General features: G+C 38.8%; 4 protein-coding genes across 7 annotated transcripts; 2 read left to right on the forward strand and 2 right to left on the reverse strand.

Annotated features, from left to right (window-relative positions):
- Positions 1-407: 407 nt before the first annotated feature.
- Positions 408-2,139, forward strand: LOC119989247 (probable calcium-binding protein CML21). Of its 2 annotated transcripts, none has more exons than XM_038834647.1 (5): positions 408-559; positions 636-854; positions 1,066-1,268; positions 1,457-1,631; positions 1,806-2,139. In XM_038834647.1, the coding sequence occupies exons 2-5, from the start codon at positions 656-658 to the stop codon at positions 1,916-1,918; spliced, it is 690 nt and encodes a 229-aa protein (XP_038690575.1). In that variant the 5' UTR covers positions 408-559; positions 636-655; the 3' UTR covers positions 1,919-2,139. The 2 variants fall into 2 exon arrangements, with proteins under 2 accessions (XP_038690575.1, XP_038690577.1); XM_038834649.1 differs by having other exon boundaries at positions 438-559; positions 654-854.
- Positions 2,140-2,336: 197 nt separating this feature from the next.
- LOC119989246 (KH domain-containing protein At5g56140-like) lies at positions 2,337-7,648 on the reverse strand. Its single transcript, XM_038834646.1, has 7 exons — positions 7,387-7,648; positions 6,367-6,452; positions 5,468-5,613; positions 4,495-4,614; positions 4,301-4,417; positions 3,092-3,235; positions 2,337-2,993 (listed from the first exon to the last, which is right to left on the reverse strand). The coding sequence occupies exons 1-7, from the start codon at positions 7,515-7,517 to the stop codon at positions 2,844-2,846; spliced, it is 894 nt and encodes a 297-aa protein (XP_038690574.1). The 5' UTR covers positions 7,518-7,648; the 3' UTR covers positions 2,337-2,843.
- A 320-nt stretch (positions 7,649-7,968) lies between these two features.
- On the forward strand, positions 7,969-11,947 carry LOC119988090 (THO complex subunit 3-like). 3 transcript variants are annotated; one of them, XM_038833004.1, is made up of 9 exons: positions 7,970-8,117; positions 8,218-8,313; positions 8,600-8,735; positions 8,908-8,999; positions 9,178-9,246; positions 10,401-10,487; positions 10,651-10,729; positions 11,315-11,447; positions 11,596-11,947. In XM_038833004.1, the coding sequence occupies exons 5-9, from the start codon at positions 9,200-9,202 to the stop codon at positions 11,628-11,630; spliced, it is 381 nt and encodes a 126-aa protein (XP_038688932.1). In that variant the 5' UTR covers positions 7,970-8,117; positions 8,218-8,313; positions 8,600-8,735; positions 8,908-8,999; positions 9,178-9,199; the 3' UTR covers positions 11,631-11,947. The 3 variants fall into 3 exon arrangements, with proteins under 3 accessions (XP_038688931.1, XP_038688930.1, XP_038688932.1); XM_038833003.1 differs by having other exon boundaries at positions 7,969-8,117; positions 8,600-8,808; positions 11,315-11,947; XM_038833002.1 differs by having other exon boundaries at positions 7,969-8,117; positions 11,315-11,947.
- A 45-nt stretch (positions 11,948-11,992) lies between these two features.
- On the reverse strand, positions 11,993-13,342 carry LOC119988089. Its single transcript, XM_038832999.1, has one exon. The coding sequence runs from the start codon at positions 13,227-13,229 to the stop codon at positions 12,561-12,563; it is 669 nt and encodes a 222-aa protein (XP_038688927.1). The 5' UTR covers positions 13,230-13,342; the 3' UTR covers positions 11,993-12,560.
- Positions 13,343-13,367: the final 25 nt, after the last annotated feature.

Consider the following 13,367-nt stretch of genomic DNA (forward strand, 5'->3'; position numbering starts at 1 on the left):
GGTTTTCTATTCTTTATTAGTTTTTTACTTTTTAAGGGAAAAGTCGTCAACTTTTAGATATACGTGGTGGGTTCACCACTAAACTTGGATTCAAACTCCAATCAAACATGGAACCAACCACCCAACTGAGAGTATTAACAAACCTTCAAACAATCCCCCCATCTCAACTCCTTCTCTGTCTCCTATTCTTCGTAACAACAAAATCTCACCTGTTTTTGGGTTTCTTCGTTTTCTTTTTTTGTTTTTGCAGTCTACTTCGGAGCTGACGCATTTAATTTGTGAAGGCGAAAGGGTGGTTTTGTGGGTTCTTGATATATGTTCAGGGGATATTAATAGCTCATTTAGAATAACAAAATATCAGACAACGCAACCATTGAACAATAATGGATTGATTTTTGCTATAGTTTTGATGATTGCTTGAAGACAATGAAGAGTCTGGGCGTCTCTACCATCTAAACACGACTGCTTGTTTTTCTATGCTTCATTGCCCATCTTGTTATATTGGTCGCAGTTATTATTGCTTGAGTTTCTCTTATATTAATTTGGGTTTTAATCATTGGTAAGTTTGTGTCTTTCAATACTTTCATTTGCTTGTTAATTCCAGGCACAAATTTAATTCTATATAGCACATCCAGCCTTGGTTTTTCAATCAGCCATGGGAGGCATAGTGGGAAAGAATAAATCACCGAGGAACGTATGGATTCCAGAGACAAAGCTTGAGGCCAAAATGGTTGAAGCTCTGCAGAGAAGCTCTGCTGAGGGAACCGCCATGAAATCATTCAACAGCATTATTTTGAAATTCCCAAAAATTGATGAGAGCTTTAGAAAGTGTAAAGCTATTTTTGAGCAATTTGGTACGTAAGCCTGACTTGTTGGTATGTTAGTAGAACCAAGTATGATTTTGTAGCTACTGGCTGTGCATAGATACTTTGATCTTGAATGACCTTGAAATAAGTTACATGATAGTTCGGAGCCAACAAAGATATTATAGCAACCCTTCCTCTTACCTGCTTAACTATTTCTTTTTACTCCTAAAAGATTTATGTCTAATCTAGTTCTTCATAGATGAGGACTCCAATGGAGCAATTGACCAGGAGGAGCTGAGAAAATGTTTCCGAAAGCTGGAAGTTTCTTTTGAGGATGAAGAAATCAATGATCTATTTGAGGCATGTGATATAAATGAGGATATGGGAATGAAGTTCAATGAGTTCATTGTACTTCTTTGCCTCGACTATCTTCTAAAGGATGATCGAACTGATCTTCATGCTGTATCCAGAACACAATGCTATTTATAGTTCCCAAGCTTGAGTTACTGTCTTAGATTCAGTTCCCTCTCGATTAAAGCTCTCCTTCTATTAACCAATAATCATCTTTTGGCTAAAATGGTTTGTCAATGGATTTAGTGTCCTAAATTCATGCACTTTCTGCTATTTTTGTCATCCATGACTTATTCCAGAAATTGCGGATGGGAATGCCAGATTTGGAAGCCACATCCGAAACGTTGGTTAATGCATTTGTGTTCTTGGACAAGAACAGTGATGGCTATGTCAGCAAGAGCGAGATGGTTCAAGCCATCAATGAAACAACTTCTGGGGAACGATCTTCAGGTCGAATAGCCATGAAAAGATTTGGTACTCTCTCTCTCTCTCAACTCCTATTTGGTGCACTCATGATATTCAAGATCTACTGTTGGAGCTCTAAAAGCTATAAAATATTTTAGTTGCTGGGTGGACAGAGTTTGTTTATCTGAAACAGTGAGTTTTATCCTGAGCTTCCTATGTCCATATTCTTATTTTTTATTGCAGAAGAGATGGACTGGGACAAAAATGGAATGGTGAACTTCAAGGAGTTTTTGTTTGCATTCACTCGATGGGTCGGAATCGACGAAAATGAAGACGATGAAGAAGAGAAGATTTGATCAGTCAAATGTTACACAATATGCGCTCATTTGGCCACCTCTACTTGTGACATACATGAACATCCAAGGCTGACAGAACAGCCAAGGAGGGTCGTACTTGCTTTTTGTTGTTAAAGTCTCTATGTTTGTGTAAACATGTAGAATAACTCCATCACTCCTTCCTTGATGTTGTGATGTAAATAGACCTGTAATAAAGTACACGGCATGGCTATAGTCAGCATCCTCTTGTGATTAGGGTACAAAACTAAGGAACATTGATATGACAAAACTTTTCCTTATGAGTTCCGAAGGAATCAGTTCCATCACATACCCCAAGTTCAACCAGCAACGTTACACACCAAACACCATAACCATATGAAAAATAAAATAAAATAAACACAAGTCGATAATCTGACAGCGCAAATAGTACATATGGATGAAGACCATAATGCCTTGACCTATTTTCAGTTACAATCTAAACATGAATAATAATTCAGACCCTCAAACTGAGACAATAGGCATAAATTTCAAACACAGTTCGACTACCTATTATGTATACAAACACTGCGCTATTAGGATAATTAGCAAGCATAAATACACCAGCAATATATCACAACTTTCATTAAACGTATATGATAAGCCTAATAATACACTGACAATCTCTGAGAGACACTGCTCCACCCAAACAGACTAAAAGCCACATCAGAAAGCAAATCCTCGAACTCTGTCCTGACCACATGATACTGTCATTAACCTCTCCTCCAAACATACGATAAACACACTTCATATAACAAAGGTTAGAACTGGCACACTAGAAAGAGCCAGTGCCCTGATGGCAGGTGGAGGATAGTCCGACAGCAACACCTGTTGGGAGGGAATTACTGTGTACTGGTAAACCAACTCAAATCATGCTCCAAATGCCAGTACCACTCGAAGCAGGAATCCCTCACCCTCTAGTCTTCGCTCTCTTCATACCAAGGCTGTTGTGGAAGGGTGATACCGAACCAGACATGGGAGAACCTTCATCACGAAGCGTACCATTGATCATTGCTAGCTCTCTTAGCTGCTGTTTTTTGTACAAATCCTGAGATTCGTCCTGATAAAGAAGAGTAAAATCAATGCCAACGGTCTAACTCAGGAAGAAATGGAAATAATACCTGCAAACTCTATCCATCAAATGAGGGAACGACTTACAATAGGTTTCAATAAGTCTTCAAGTATTTCACGTGCTTGAATTAGGCGAGCATCAACTATTTCAACTGGTAACTCTGCCTCAATGAGGATATGGAGAGGTTCATTCAGATGCTCATACCCAGGTTTCCCTCTCATTATTTCTTCCTTCAAAAATTTTTTTAAAAAATCCAACAAATTAGGTAAGAGGATGGAAGAGGAAGAGGTGACTTTCCTCTTTATATGTAAGAACATCAGGTGGAAGCCAAATTTTTTCTTTTTATGGAAATTACAGGTAGATAGTAAACTTTTTCCTTTATACGCAACTAGAGATGGATGCTAACCTTAATCAATGACTGAGCGTGCCATTCAAATGAGCTTGCCTGCCTTTTTAGGAGGCTGAGTCACAGTCTTAACTCCATTGGACAAATGCCCAAGCCTCAACAAAAATTATAAGGCTACTCTCAATTGACAGTTCCATTTCATACATTTTCAAAACTCCTGTTTTACTGATTTAATGCAGCTTGATTTCATTTTAGGTCCCCTCTCTCTCAGATTAATACATACAAGTTGGGTCAACCTGGCACCAGCCAATTGTTGACCTTAATTTAGGCTTAAAAGCTTGCTAAAGCTGATCCCAACCCAAACTGAAGTAATCTGGGCTGGACATCACTACAAAACACACAGGTAGGGGTAAAAATGGGAGGGGCAGAGCTGGGCTTTGTTGTGGTCAGGCCCGAGCCAAACTCGGCTGCCTAGAAAACTTGAGCTCATTCTTAGCTCATCAAAAATATCAAAGCTGGGGATCTGCTCTTCATAGCCATTTATATTAAATATTAAAAAAAAAAAATGATCTCATATTATCATATCATTCTTATTTTTGAATAATTTCTATCATCAAAAATAACTATTATCCATGAATCGTGATAAAATATGTTTATAATAACATATATTGCTATATATAATTATATATACAGATTTTAATATTATGTATAAAACAATATCTATGGCTGAGTTTCCTTAAGCCCAAGCTTGGCCCTTTTGATTAACGGACTTGGAAAGAGGCTCAAGCTCAGCTCATTAATTAATATGGTCAAAGCTCGAGCTGAGCCATTACCGGGACCCATTGAGGGTTAGATCATGAACAGCCAGCCATTTACACCCCCCACATACAGGAACAGACATGTACAGGCAAACAATCATCAGCAAAAGAAAAAACAAGCTCATTGTTACCCGGGCTAGATCCTTGATGCTACCACGACCTCTGATAAGAACACGGCACTCCGTACTTGCTTCCACTCGCTTAAGAGAATTCCCCCTAGGGCCAAGAAGGCGCCCAACAAAGTTGTACTGTAACACTAAAGTAATTTCAGAGAATGCTAAGAAATGAAGTAGAAACAAACAGGATCATAATACAACATCCATACATTAGGATACTTGTCGACAGGAATATCCACTCTGATTGTTCTCTTAACGATAAGGCCAGATGAGCTACCTTGAGAACTCAACCAGTTTTGTGTTGCTGAGGGCTGTAATAAACCCGAGATCTGCACATTACAGGTCATATAGAGTCAGAAATAAAGTAGCATACAAACAGAGCCCTGAATTGTACCATGTTTATGAGAATGATTGAAAATATAAAGGGCAAAGAGGTTTTGCGGATCCCACAATTGCCTTGGAAAACCATAGAGGCTTATTCTTGTAAAGCAAATGAAAAACAAAAGTAAGTTATAAGCACCATCCGACAGCACAGTAAAAAAGCTTGAAGCATGCTGACATTGAAGTATAGTCACGAAGATAACGAATTGCAGTAAGAAAAGGTAATTCTTTTTGGCAATCAATAGTAAGCTCAACAGCCATAAGAGTTTGGCTAACTGCTTCAGATAAACAAACTGAGCAACACTATCTGCATCACCAAAAGAAACAGTCGGTACTTTTCCATATATTGTTCCAACATCTCATCTTACAAAACAAACAGAAAAACAATCATCTACTTTATTGAATGGTCGGCATTCTACAAATACAAGACTCCCATCATTCCTAAACAATGAACAACCCTTAGCTTAATTTCTTCAAATCAGGCTCAGCATGAAATGCAGCAAAAAACCAGAATGTTTTGAGAAAAAGGAAGTTATTCCTAGATGCCTCTTTTGTCTTGACAGCTACAAATTGAATGGAGAGCCATCCAATTACAAGAGAATCTGGAACAGAGTGCTAAGCTAAGATCTATTATCGCGACGATGGTAACCTCATACTACCTGTCATAGCAAACTTCACATAAACGGAAGCATAATTCGAAAGTTAGCAACAAAGGTAAAAAAATATTGAGTCAGAAATGCTTCTAGAAAACAGTAAAATCAGATGGAAAAAAGTGGTTATGTTAACGGTTAGTATTCGTACATCTGATCGAAAACGTGATGCCCATCCGTTCATATCGGCTCCTCCATTTGAAAATATCCCTCCAGAAGCCAGGGGGCTAGCATGTTCAAGCCCACTTTGCCCTAAAACTGATGCATTCCCCAACAGCGTGGTTACACGCAATATTTCTGCTCCAAAAATGTCAATTTTCAAGAACATGTACCAGTTAGCATTGGTTAACAAATTAGTCAGCAGTCACCACAAAATGGACAGACAAGACGGATTGTTAAGAGTGAATTTGGGGTTCACTCCTTCATCATCTCAATTGTTTTTCAGCAGCTTAGTTAGTTATCAGTGGACAACTGGGGATTTGAATAATGGGGACTGCAAGAGATTTGAATAGTATCCAATGGAACAATAGGGCTCGTTTAAAATGTACCCCAACTTTTGAAATTGACTTTCACAGGGGTGTTACATGAAGGGCAAGTGCTACATAAGGCTTAAAGAGAGCAAGAGTGCTATTTAGCCCTCCAAGAAGATGATCATCTTCATTATTATCAGCATCGCTTCAGGCATTTGGTTAGTGCTTAGCTCCTTGTATATCTCTGTCTCGTTTAATCACTTCCCTTTACTTTCACAAAAGGAAATCAAGTCTTCCTTTTTTTTTTTTTTAAAGATTAAATTATAGAACTTCTTCCCGAAGCGTTGCATACAAATGCAACAAATCAGATACCAATTCATCCTTTTGTCATAGATACTGACCATATTGCCCTATTTATTAATCGTTATTCTTCAGTTATGGTTAGTATCGTGCAACTAATTAGTTGATTGAGTTAGAGACCTACAAGCATAAATGGAAAACAAGAGCAGATAACAATTTCAAGTCTAGTCCCAAATGGTTCCCTTTCGATGTGCAAGGACATTGTAGTTTTAAAACTCACCTTGATTTAACAATCGATAAGTAATTGGTACCACAGGCATAAATGGACTAAGTTTCTGGCGCTCCGCCAGTAACTCAGAGAGATATCTGCCAATAGATCGATAAAGAAGGTACCATCAATTAGTGATTTAGTTATGCAGTTACTGAATATTTACCATAAATAGAAGCACTTCTAAGAATATAATGATATATTGTAAACACGTGCAGTTTTATGAAGCAAAAACACGCTGTGCATGTGTATCCAAGGAAAACTGCATAACTATATGTGAAAGAAGTAGAACGAACAAAAATGGCAAGAAAAGGACCAAAGATGAACTTGGAATTCATAACACAACACGATAGTCATAACTAATCCTGCAAGGTTAAGTTGCAAGCAGATGGAATTATATACTTTAAGATAAGCGACATCAATGAGCCTAATTCCATTTATGATAGACATTCTGAACAAATAAATTATAGAGATAACATACAGTCATCATCATAAAGTTACGTGTCGTGAGTCTAGTACATGCAAAAACAATAAGCACAGCTGTTGGCATATCACCCAAAAATAAATTGCTGAATCAACATCAACTTGGGTGGTATGCATGCACCGGCCATTATGCAAAAATATATGATCATAACACAATGGAGCCATTGGATTTGACAAACTCAGATGGCAATGAATGGTTCATAGTGAAAAGTAGATGTGGATCTCAGCTGCAAGTATGCTGGATAATCTAATAACTTTAACTTTGGCAACGATCACTTAAATACTTGCCATAATTAAGCTAACCAAACAATTGTATACTAAAGTCCACAAATATCTACCAGTGAATAGTGATTCAAAGGTAAAAAGATCGCTGCCGAGCCATCAACAAATCAAGATTCACAGATTAACCAGAATACACAACGCAAATCATAAGTCACAGACTTGTATAAGAAAGGACCTAGATCGAAGTAAAACACGAGTGATCTAGATCTCCGATCAGTTATAATAAATGAGTAAAACCGTATAAGCACAAAGGGAGAGAGAAGTTACTTCTCCTGGTCGAGGATAATGGCGGAGGTGGACGAAGGAGCAGACCGTAGCCCAGATATCTGAGGAGAGTGAGGAGCAGACGGTGACGGAGCGTAAGTCATGTACCTGCCGCCGATGCCCGACGATGTCATTCTTGCTCTTCTCGTCGGTGGTCCTGCACTGTTAGCTGTGGGTTTGTGGCTGGTGGGGGACGATCCCGACCAGACGCTTTTTGTGTACCAGCGTCGCTCCCTTCATACATACATACATATATATAGACACACATACAACACTTCTTCGGCTTGTCTTGCTAGCTGCCATTTTTGGTTTTGCTTTTTCATATTTATTTTTTTTCAATTTCAATTTTCAAGCTGGCACCAAATCAAAATTAATAAATATGTAAAAAATATATATATTTTTGGCAAATATTCTTTGCTTTTGTCAGTTTTGTGTTTTGAATGGGCTTAGCATAGTGAAAAGGCCCAACCCAAAACGGCCTGAGAGGAACTTTTACCATTACTGGATTAGTATTCGGCTTGGGCATAAGGAGTAGGCCCGAAGCTGGTCCAGCTACCAAGCCCAATGTGAAAGAGGCTTCAGTCTCAAGTCTCAAAGTGAACGGTCACGCCAAGTCGCGACGGAGCCAAAACAGGCGCGAGCGCGACCAGGAGAGTCCTAGGATTGCTTCAATGGAGGAATCAATACTCTTCAAGAATCTACATAGCCGAGAATGCCAAGGACACAAGAAGAAGGTTCTTCTCTCCCTCTCTCTTTTATTTTTTTTGGTTAATACAAAAAGCTTAGAGCTTTGTCTTCTCAGCTAACCCTAGCAGCGTTTTTATGCATTGACAGGTCCACTCCGTTGCCTGGAATTGCACCGGCACGAAGCTTGCTTCCGGCTCTGTCGATCAAAGCGCCCGGATTTGGCACATTGATCCTCACGGCCATGTAAGCATCTTCTGTTCAACGATCCCATGTGCGTGTTTACTTTATCTATGCATACGTATGAGCTCACTGTAGTGCATTTCGGGTTTTGAATTTCATGTCGTTATTTTGTTGCTGTTTCTATTGGGCACAAAATGTTTTATTGTTGTCCCCCAGAGCTCGTTTTAGTGCTTTGAGTTGGCGGTGTTGATGGTTGATATTGCAACAGTTAGCATTACTTTTGTTAATACTGTTGGTAAAAAAATGGTTTTTGTTGATGATGGAACTTCTCCTCTCTTTTCATTTGGAGATTAATGTTACGGGGTAAGTTTAAAGATGTGGAATTGAAGGGGCACACGTGGATCAGCTTTGTTGGGATCCCAAACATACTGATCTAATTGCAACAGCATCTGGTGACAAGACAGTTCAGCTTTGAGATGCTCGTAGTGAGTGAATTATCTTTTGCATAAGAATTATGTGTTCTGAAAGATGAGTGCATTTGCTCTCATTTCCTGATCAGTGAGTTATAAACTATTCAATCACAATCAAAACTAAAAGGAAGATGGTTGAAGAACTTCTGAAAGTGATGCTAACCCTTTTCGGATTTGGGTTTCGCAGGTGGAAAGTGCTCCCAGCTGGTAGAACTTAGTGGAGAGAATATTAACATCACCTATAAACCTGATGGGACAGACGTAGCTGTTGGTAATAGGGTATGTCCTTGTCTAACAGCGCAATGCCACTACCACTACTCAAAACCTGCCAATGCTCTTTGTTCTTTTTGCCTTGAAATATTTCCACTTATTAGATTAGGAGAATTATTAGTTGTTCAGGACCCAGCAGTTGTTGCCGCACACTGATAAAGTATTTTCTTGTTTGTTTCAATTGTAGGATGATGAACTGACTATATTGGATGTCCGAAAGTTCAAACCAATTCATAGGCGAAAATTCAATTACGAGGTGATTGCAAATTCAAGCGTATTATTTTTCTTTCATATTTTGCTTTCCCTAATATATTAATCAGTGTATAAGTCTTACATCTAAGGGTGGCAAAATTCTGTCCAGTCCAGATGATCGAATTTGTCCGACTCGGTTTAAACCAAGTTTGGACATAAGTTATATGTCCAAAATTCGGGTTCAAACACAAAATTTTTGTCCGGTTTAAATCCGGGTCCAAACACAAAAATCTTGTCCGATTTACTTGTCTGGACTCCGGTCCCTAACCCAGATTATGTTGTTGTCCAACTGATCTAGATTTGGGTCCGCACATGTAAATATTTCGTAAACACGTGATGTTGTCCAACCTGGAAGGCTGGAACTGACCCAGAACTAACTTTTTGCCACCATTACTTACATCTTCAGGGATCTCTATAATGGCACACTGTAGAAACCCAAAAAGAAAGCCAAAGAACTCTAATGCCCCCCTCCCTCTCTTCTCTCTTCCTGACAACAACACAGGAATTATAATGCTCAATATATCCTTGAAAATCAAATTCTTTTATAGGCCTTTCCTGTCTTTCATCTTATCATAGGTTGCTGACTGATATGTACATTTGGATTGCAATAGCTTCTTGAACTGTAATATTCGTCTTTGCAGCTGTTTTTGAAGACTATATTTTCACCTTTTTCCTTCTGAGCAGCCCAATTCATCCCGGGTGACCCCTTTTTCTTTTTAACTATTTCATATTTCAATTTGCTATCTGAGAAAAAACTTCCAATTCAACTTAGGATACTGGCTCTCTGTGGAGTAACTTAACTTCATCTTGTGGTTGTGGAAGCTGTCTTGGAATAGATCCAACTTACAAAAAATGAATGATATTTTGCATTCTCAATAAAAATGATACTGTCTAAATGGTTCTACCTTTTGGTCTAGGTAAACGAGAGTAAATTGTTCTTCTGGACTTTTGAGATGTTTCATGGCTTCATAGTAATATATCTTTATATCTTGTTTAGGAAATCATGAATTCTTTACATAATATTGTTAAGTATAAGAAAGCTTTATTTTATTTGATATGCAGTCCTTGTATAGCTCTGTTATAGCTCATGGAAAGTAGTTGTTTAATTACAATGACATTTTGTCAAGCTCCTGCTATGACACCATCCTACTATAACAGATATTTTGCTGTTGGAAGTGCTGATTCGTTGGTCGGCCTTTGGAGCATTTCAGAGATGCTTTGTGTGCGAACATTTGCAAAACTTGAGTGAGTTTTGGCCCCAAAGTTTCCTATTGATGTTTGCCACAGTTATTTTTTCGATTAGTAATTTGATATATTGTTTTTGTCACCTTTTCTCTGCATTTATGATAAAAAAAAATTTACCAACTGCATTTGGATTGAGACAGTTGACTTTTCTTCCGCTTTTCAGATGGCCTGTCAGGACTGTAAGTTTCAACTACACTGGAGATTTCATTGCCTATGCTAGTGAAGACTTGTGCATTGATATAGTATGTACCTTTTGTACGGGGCTAAGTTCTTTTCCTGAAGATTTATCTTTGATCTTCGTCCTCATGAATTTGTTGGGGAGTATTTTCCGCAAGCATTCGCAGACGTTGGATATGTGGTCACACTAGGAAAGATAGGATAAGAAATGAGATTATTAGATCTAAGGTAGAAGTAGCACCTATTGAAGATAAGTTACGAGAAAATCGGTTAAGATGGTATGGACATATCCAACGTAGAGATAGCGGTGCGGCAGTAAGGAGGAATGAGAAAATTTTTATAGGAGAGAGTAGGAGGCAACGAGATAGACCTAAAAAGACATGGCTTGAAGTTATAAGAAATGATATGAATTTAATAGGAGTGGATGAATGTATGATCCATGATAGAAATGAATGGAGAAAACAAATAACGTGGTGGATTTCCAATGATGTTCTCATAGACTCGTGTAGCCGATCCCTAACTTTTGGAATAAAGACTCGAATGATGATGATGATGATGCTTTTGTTTTGCTTGTTCGTATAAGTGGTTTTTGCTTTCTCAAGTCATGAAATGAACAAGATACTAATAATGTCATTCACTCTTTGAAACAGTCCAATGTTCACCCTGGAAGATCAGTGCATCAGATTCCTTGCCGAGCTGCCATGAACAGTGTGGAATGGAATCCAAAATATAATTTACTTGCATATGCTGGGGATGACGAGAATAAATATCAGGCTGATGAAGGTATTCCAGTTTCCTACTACAGTTTTACTGAATATGAGTAACGGAATTTTGTCACTTATCATTGGTCAACTTGTTCTTGTCATGCTTATGAAAAGAAAAGAAAAAAAACAAAAACAAAAACTTGTTCTTGTCGTTGTTCCTGCTGCAGGTGTTTTCAGGATATTTGGCTTTGAGAGCGCCTAAAATGTGGGAGGAATCATCACAGTGGATATTTGGCTTTGAGTCCATCAGGTCTTACACGCATTGGTGTTAAGATTCTAGACTTTTATGTCGGTTATTTATTTGTTGGGTGTCAAGTCCAGCAAAACACATGTTGAGTGGCTACTAAAGGGGAACTCAAGCTACACACAAGGAGAGAGGACAGACCAAGAAAATTAAAACAATTTTTATGCATTGTTTTTGTTAAGATTGTAACTTGTTATTTGCCCCCTTGATATCTGAAGAAGTTGTAACTTGTTAATACTTAATAGTCCTTATGATATTTGAAGTTGTTATTTGTTGGCTGCTAGTTTAGCAAGAATGAGGCACTAACTAGCTAAAAGAACTTGGCCTAAAGGTGTGCATAAAAAGAATGCACGATCCATATTATAATGAAAAAACATGAAAGATCCAATTATTTTCACAACACTGTGAACAGACGAATCAGTTGGAGAGACTCTGTGCTGGACATGTAAAATAGAAAGATGATTACTCGATTCAAATGAACCAGCTCACGAGTGGTGTTGCCCAGTTCGGACCAGTCTCAGGATAGCAGTTCAAGGAGCAATGTTGGAATGGCCTTGGCTACAAAACAAATCACTGCTTCGGTGGTGCAGCTTTCCTTAGCTCTCTTCCCTTCCTGCTCTTCCTCTCCAGTCTCCAGCATATATAGATAGTTGTATAGTGAATGCCCTTCAATTAAGTCTAGAGCTTGGTTATATTGAAGCACAAGGAGCCTCCCAGATATTGCAGACGTTCAGATGAGTAGTACTCGAATCTTCTGGCATAACTTTAGTTTGTGGATCCAAATAGCATTATGAAGTCTGTTGAACTTGTTTTCCTGGAAGTGCGGGGTCTTCAGGAGCCACCGAGGCTGCATTTGATCAAATAACAGGAAAGCCATCTCCAGAATCATCAAAAGGAGCAGAGAATGAATTTGGTAGCAGGAAGCACCAGACCTGCAAAGCAAACAAGACAAATGGATATCAGATTCTGTGAAAGCCAAGTAAGAGGCTTCCATTTGATCTCCACACTAGAACTCTTCATTCTCTTCCCAGTCTGTGGTTCCTTTGACAAATCAAAGCTTGACCCTTTCATTCTCAGCTCCTGAATACACCTTGTGAGTGCTCGGCTGTCGCTCCTCTCCCTCTGCAATTGCTTCCATACTCTCCAGTACCTGCAAAGCTTGACCTGAACCAAGAACACAAACACAAGTGAAGTTGACAAGGACAGAACACAAGGGATCCACCACTTCTTGCAAGTGTGGTGTTCCTCCTCCTTTGGCGAGGTAAACAAGATGGTGAAGAAGAACCCATGAAAGACGAAGAAGAAACAACACAGTTGAAACAATTCTCTTCTGATTGAGTCCATCCTGGACTCTTTAGCCGCAACGACGCGTCCAAAGAGATCTTCCTCCCTTTGCCATAGCTTAAGAAGCAAGAGATGGCCCGGGCTTTGAGAGATCTCCATTAATGGGTGGTGTTGGATTGCTGAGATTGTGTCCATGACACAAACTAGCTTCTTCTGTTGATGCTCTTCGTCTACTGGGATTTCAACGACATGAGAATCCTTCATATCCGCCATTGATGAGCAGAAACACAAAGGATCGTTGAAATGAAGAAAGAGCGGTGGAAAATTGACAGTTATGATTTTTGATTTAGCTTCGCTTTGATCGTTTCTTTGGTAACCCTTCACGAAGGATTATCCGATATTTAAATTGTT

This window comes from Tripterygium wilfordii, chromosome 21, assembly GCF_013401445.1.
Source record: "Tripterygium wilfordii isolate XIE 37 chromosome 21, ASM1340144v1, whole genome shotgun sequence".
NCBI lineage: Eukaryota > Viridiplantae > Streptophyta > Magnoliopsida > Celastrales > Celastraceae > Tripterygium > Tripterygium wilfordii.

Coding starts and splice junctions, on each gene's coding strand:
- LOC119989246 (XM_038834646.1), bottom strand. CDS start 7,517: ATGACATCGTCGGGCATCGGCGGCAGGTACATGACTTACGCTCCGTCA. Junction 6,453..7,386: donor ATTATCCTCGACCAGGAGAA/GTAACTTCTCTC, acceptor ATCTATTGGCAG/ATATCTCTCTGAGTTACTGG. Junction 5,614..6,366: donor TTATCGATTGTTAAATCAAG/GTGAGTTTTAAA, acceptor TTTTTGGAGCAG/AAATATTGCGTGTAACCACG.
- LOC119988090 (XM_038833003.1), top strand. CDS start 9,200: ATGTCCGAAAGTTCAAACCAATTCATAGGCGAAAATTCAATTACGAG. Junction 9,247..10,400: donor GGCGAAAATTCAATTACGAG/GTGATTGCAAAT, acceptor CTACTATAACAG/ATATTTTGCTGTTGGAAGTG. Junction 10,730..11,314: donor AAGACTTGTGCATTGATATA/GTATGTACCTTT, acceptor TCTTTGAAACAG/TCCAATGTTCACCCTGGAAG.
- LOC119988089 (XM_038832999.1), bottom strand. CDS start 13,229: ATGGCGGATATGAAGGATTCTCATGTCGTTGAAATCCCAGTAGACGAA.
- LOC119989247 (XM_038834647.1), top strand. CDS start 656: ATGGGAGGCATAGTGGGAAAGAATAAATCACCGAGGAACGTATGGATT. Junction 855..1,065: donor AGCTATTTTTGAGCAATTTG/GTACGTAAGCCT, acceptor AGTTCTTCATAG/ATGAGGACTCCAATGGAGCA. Junction 1,632..1,805: donor AATAGCCATGAAAAGATTTG/GTACTCTCTCTC, acceptor TTTTTATTGCAG/AAGAGATGGACTGGGACAAA.